At 40.5% G+C, this 5,985-nt stretch overlaps 1 protein-coding gene across 2 annotated transcripts in view; it reads right to left on the reverse strand.

The window, feature by feature from the left end:
- LOC107661273 (atrial natriuretic peptide receptor 3-like) overlaps positions 1 to 3,292 on the reverse strand; it is a 23,861-nt gene extending 20,569 nt beyond the window's left edge. For both annotated transcript variants that reach the window (XM_016450773.1, XM_016450772.1), the window contains exon 1: positions 2,334 to 3,292. In XM_016450773.1, the coding sequence (XP_016306259.1) occupies positions 2,334 to 3,003 (670 nt within the window). In that variant the 5' untranslated portion in view covers positions 3,004 to 3,292. The remainder of the gene's footprint in view (positions 1 to 2,333) is intronic.
- Positions 3,293 to 5,985: the final 2,693 nt, after the last annotated feature.

A 5,985-nucleotide genomic window follows, 5' to 3' on the forward strand; every position in this document is an offset into this window, starting at 1 on the left:
CTTATGCTTTCTCTCGCCGTACTTTGATGTCATACACCGATCGATCTTCAAGTCGAACACACCTCTTTACTCTCGCGTATCACGTGACCGACTGTAATCGCAGCCTCTGCGATTGAAAAATCCCGCTTTTTCATATCGCACTATTATCGCAAATGCAATTAATCGTTCAGCCCTACATGTCACCCACTGAGCATGTTTGGGATGCTCTGGATCGGCGTATAAGACAGCGTGTTCCAGTTCCTGCCAATATCCAGCAACTTCGCACAGCCATTGAAGAGGAGTGGACCAACATTCCACAGGCCACAATCAACAACCTGATCAACTCTATGCGAAGGAGATGTGTTGCACTGTGTGAGGCAAATGGTGGTCACACCAGATACTGACTGGTTTTCTGACCCCAGTACATTCTTAAGAATGTAAGAAATGCACTGTTTATGAAACAGGATTGATAAGGAGGTGCACAGTCAGACTTTCTGAAACGGCACAGATTTGGGGCAGACGGATATGATGTTTGAAAGCAGGCTAAAACAGCAGACAGTTCATAGTTTTGACAGCAGGCGTATCTTTTAGCGCCACAATGTGTCCAACACCAATAGTAGCAGTGCGCTCCAGGCAGAGTGTATCCACTCTGGTTATTAAGAATCAGCCAGGCAGACAGCGCATGACTTTACTCGCCATGAGAACAGCTGTTAAAAAGTGCTCGAGGATGTCTAGAGGCGTGCTAAAGCCTACAATTGTTCCCCAAAATTCCAACAGCTCTTGCTCAGTGTTGACTGCCTGTCAAAATTCTGATCATTTTTTCAACAAGCTTTCATATGGAGTGCAACTGACCTCTTGTCTATCTTTACAGACAGGGAGCCCAAGGAGATCAGGAGAGGTTTAAAACAGCCCTAGTTAGAAAAATATCTGCATTTGTATATCTTCTATATCGCTCTTGTTCGTTGCACCATCCTTAGCCGTTTTAACATGCTGTGGATTAGGACTGCTGTTCACTTTAATGCATTATCATTTGGTGTAAACACCACTTCCAGAAAAAACTAAGTTCCAGTTCCAGTTCAAACTAAAAGTCACTTATTAACATAAGGAAATGTGTTGACCGGGCCAGGGGATATACTTTGCCAATCCAGCCTCTTGACCTGTGAATACCCGAGGTGAGTCACAACTCACTGCAGAGAACAAGCTGCTGGTGAAAAAAAATCTGACTACACTGATTTTTTTAGGAATGTTTTTCAAAGTAATATTCTCTACAGTGTTTTCCAAACATTTTGTCAGTTTCGTACCCCTACAGTCCCATCACTTTAGTTCCAATCAACACCAAATCAGAAATGTCTATCCTTTAAATCATTTTATAATGAATTTCTCTAAAGAAATTATATTACCAGGTATGAAAGGCAGCAAACAGCATTTAAATAAACAATGTGCTATTAATTTACATCAGTTAACAATTCAACAATAAGGAAAAAAATAAGCCACATTCTGAATTTGAAGTGTTTTTGGCCTTAATCGTCACATACAGCGATTGTTTGTTTGAGATGCCTAATAGAAGGCAATTCTGCTTAGAATGATATAGGTGTTTTTAACAAATCTGATCCCAAGGCCCATGCCCACTCCCATGTCCCTAATACATAATTCGTTTGCAATGGAAAAAAAGGTTGTCCTGAGTTAGCTTGTTGCTGTGACTTTATGTGGAAACATGTAATCTCATCTATTTAGTATCAATGTGGATTACTACCACTTGTGGTGTTGTCTAATAGTACAGATCTAGGCAGGTAAATGAAAGGTAATGGGCCTCAAACCCAACAAGATGCCATCCATTCCACTTGTGCAAACTATCACCTTCTGGCAAGAAACTTCATCCTTTCTGCATCTATGGCAAGCTGTTTTATTTCCTAAAGCTCATTGTCTGTAATAAAGCCTGAGTAGATAATATTTACTAGTGAGAGAGAAGAAACCAGGACTAGTACCTAATGAGTAGTTACTAGTAAAACGGAAACAAGTAGCCTACCAGCAACAACTGGAATACATACTAATCTGAGATGAATGGTTGAAAATAATAGAACCACAGATCCCCATGCAATTTAATGGCAAAAACGTGCAATTTGTCACAGGTAACAGTTATAGTGCATATAATGAATACGTACTAGCGACCTACTATAAGACTAATTAAGTAGCCTATCTATAAGTATGAACGTCAAATTCATAAATACTAGTAGGCTATTTAATTAAAAAGTACTAGAAACAACGTAGACACTGATTCGTTTTATGGAGTAACTGTTAATACGGCTTGCCATAAAGCATTTGGTAAATGACAGACAAGTAAACGAGTAGGCTACCTTCGCTCCCATAGACGGACGTGATGATCCCGTCGGCGTCTACTCGTTCCTCGTTCGAGTTTAACAAAGCGTAGTCGGTGACGATGTGGTACTCTGAGAGCACCGTAAAAACCCCCTCTATCGTAAAGTAACAGTTTCTCTCGTCTTTATCATCGTCGTAAATCAAAGATGCAGTCCTCCAGCCGAAACGTCCGAACATCGCCTGAAAGGTCTCAGCCATTTTCAGGTAAGTTGGAGCGATTCTTGTGAGGTGCGAGTACTCGGTGGTTTTCGAGCTGAAGCCGGTGGCCAGAGCACCTGCTGAGATCACGGGGATGTTCCAGTGCGATGCCACTCTGACCACCGACGCGGCGGTGTACTCGCACACCGGACCGAGGACCAGGTCGGGACGCTCGTATCTCTGCTTGTCCACGAGCGCGTACAAAGCGTCCATCCCGCACGCGGAGTTCTCATACTGCAAATTGAATTTCAATCCTGCAAACGGCTCTGCTCTGCTGAGGGTTTTTATCGCGTACTCAATAGCCGGAGAAACTCTCTGGTAAGAGAACAGGTATGTGTTGTTGCGAGGCAGCATGACCATCACGTCGATGTTGTCAGTCAGTGCACTTGTCCTACCAGACATCATGAGTACTACCCAAATGGACAGACATAGTGACATGAAACATGGCATCTTTAACACCAATGAACGAAGTAACTGATGATTTTTTTCTTTTTGCAAAGCTTTTGAAAGTTTTCCCCCCCAAGAATATTGTTGTATAAATTAAGACGTATCCTTCATTGAACTTAGTATGGCAAAATCCCACTCTTTCTGTTTATAAGTGAGATGTGTCGTGTGTGTGTCTGTCCTGTGAGTCTCTCCAGAGCCCCTCTCTCTTCCCCTGTTTGGAGTCTTCTTTGGGTCTCTGTCTGACTCTCCGCTTCCCTGTGTAATTACTCTTGTTAGGATGTGTGAAGTGTGCGGCTCGACTGGTCACCACACACGCTGCAGTCTAGGAGGAATTTTCAAGCATCCTTTCATTATTATTCCTGCGTCATCGCTGCTCAGCCCGCCCCCTCCTTAAAGCTACAGTGTCTCAATTCATGACGGTCCACAACTTCAGTCGAGATTTAATGGTTAAAGTAGCGTTAATATAAAAATATAAAAATTATATTTTATTATAAAGCACATTTAAAGACGACACATGTGGATCCAAATGTCTGTACAAACTAAGCCATATATAAAATGTAACAAGCCCTTAACCAAAAATAAAACGAATGAAAACTCTGCATGACTTGCGGCTCTCCAGGACCGAGGTTGGTCATTCCGCTATAGCATTTTAGACCGATGTACAGTAATCTAGTAATCATTGCCTTACAGTACAGTGACATAAATCAAAAACATCATACTTCATAGTATCAAAAACAAGTACATTTAATTGTCAAAATAGTACTCCTCTCATGAAAGTTAGCAAAATAATCCCTATTGTCTGTATTGTAGACTATGGGCATTCACTATACAGGGAATAGTGAATGAGTCAACTATTATGGGCACATCAAATGTTTCCCCAACTCTCACATTTCTGTAAGTAGTTTTTTTTTTTTTTTTTTGGTTCACCCATAATTTTATGGAGAAATTACCCTTTTGTTAATTCTATTTGCTTTCACTTTACCAATGCTGATGGCAATTTTACAGTAATCAACTCATTCAGAGATGTAGCACGTTGGAGCTGAAGCAGTAGTGAGCATTGTTGCACCAACAGGTTCACTGTCTTCTACTACATTATGAAAAAACGCCTGTACACAAGAATGACTAAGAACACAAGCAACTTGCAAGATGTCCCACTTATCAGGTAAAATGTTCTTAAAACCAACTTCTGACTAGTGTCATCAATCAATAATCTTATGTCATGTAATATGGCATGTCACGTTTTTAATAGTGGACTGCATATCCATCCATACAATCGTTGAGTTTTATTCAATAATTCAAGCACTATCATAGTGACATCTAGTGGTAGACATACAGCAACACAACAGATCACAGATTTGCCAAATTTATATGCACGTTTTTGAAAAGGATATCAAATTAGAATATTGGATAATAATGCAACATAGTTTTTATCATTTAATAGTAAGACTGAAAGTAAAAGCACATTTCAGAAAAAGATGGCATTATAGCAGGACAGATTTAGCGGCAGATTAAAAATGACTCAGCCAAGCTCTCCAGACACAATATTTCTTATTCACGTCACTGCTAAATGGTGCGCTCAGTCTGTGGCTTCAGACAACGAGACTGTTCTGAATCCCAGCTCTTTTGATTGCCGCCATGGGTATTACACATTCAGACTGGATAAACAAAATCGATATAAAGATAACAGCAACTAAAAGATCCGTTCAGAGAACTGCAGTGAAGTATGTCCCTGTAATTATCTAATGGCCAAAGTACAACGACAGCCCTGGCACACACCTACTGTACTCCCACATAAATATCAGACTCCCTATTTCCTGAGATGCAATATGCTGAGAGTGTCTTTTATTCTGTGGCGCTGGGTGTAGTTCTCCCATGGGATTGATATGCTTACTGAATCACAAAATTGTTCCAAAATGCTCCCCAGCCATTAAAACTCAGATAATTGTGTTAATGTTCTTTTGCACTTCCAAGTCAAGTTGTCAAGTTTTCAGATATATATATTTCTTTTTTTCCCTAAGGAATTGTATTATTTTTTCTGCAATTCCTGGAGCAGACCTGTACTTGTTTTGAGTTTATGACTGGTGCTCTCTTAAATGTATTACAGTGCTCACGTAATTGAAGCCATCTGTCAGTGGGCTGTGTTCTGCATTAATCCTGATTATAAGGTCTCTAGCTCGTAGTCAGCAAAGTCATGGTTTCCAGTAGTAAAGAGATGTCATACATGAAAGCGCCACCTCATCCCTTGGTTTCTAGAGGTAACTGTTTACTCACACTTCCTTGTAATTTGTTCATGTTTCAGAACATTTAAGCAAATTGCATTTGCGTCATTAATTTGCAGTGGTGTAAAAATGTCTGTCACCTTTCTTATTTCCTATAGGCCAAGTTTTTGAATGTTGAAAGACTTCAACTGCAATCTCATTTTAGACAAAAACCTGAGTGAATTAATGATGCATTATTGAAAATATTTAATTTAACTATAAAGTTATCAGACACCAACAGACACTGTACTAAAGGTTAATTAAAGGGGTCATATCATGCGATTTAAATTTTTCCTTTCTCTTTGAAGTGTTACAAGCTCTTGGTGCATAAAGAAGATCTGTAAAGTTGCAAAGACTAAAGTCTCAAATCCAAAGAGATATTCTTTATAAAAGTTAAGAGTCAACCACGCCTAACTAAAACGGCTCGTTCTAACACGCCCCCACATGTCTACATCACGATGTGGGAAGATTTGCATAACGCCGCCCAAATGTTCACGCAAAGAAAGAAGGCGTAACTTTTATTCTCGCTGTAGTATTGTTGTTGCCGCCGCCATGTCGTGAAGGCGCTGTGTGTTTCGTTGTGAAAGCGAAACTACTTTGTTCGGCCGCGCTGTTCTCAAGCCCACCGGCCTCCTCTCACTCTAGCCCACCGCCGCGTGTGACGCCGTTTCGTTGTGAAAGCGAAACTACTTTGTTTGGCCTTCCAAAAGAGGACGATATCCGCTTC

This window comes from Sinocyclocheilus anshuiensis, unplaced genomic scaffold, assembly GCF_001515605.1.
Source record: "Sinocyclocheilus anshuiensis isolate Anshui unplaced genomic scaffold, SAMN03320099.WGS_v1.1 scaffold1365, whole genome shotgun sequence".
Taxonomy (NCBI): domain Eukaryota; kingdom Metazoa; phylum Chordata; class Actinopteri; order Cypriniformes; family Cyprinidae; genus Sinocyclocheilus; species Sinocyclocheilus anshuiensis.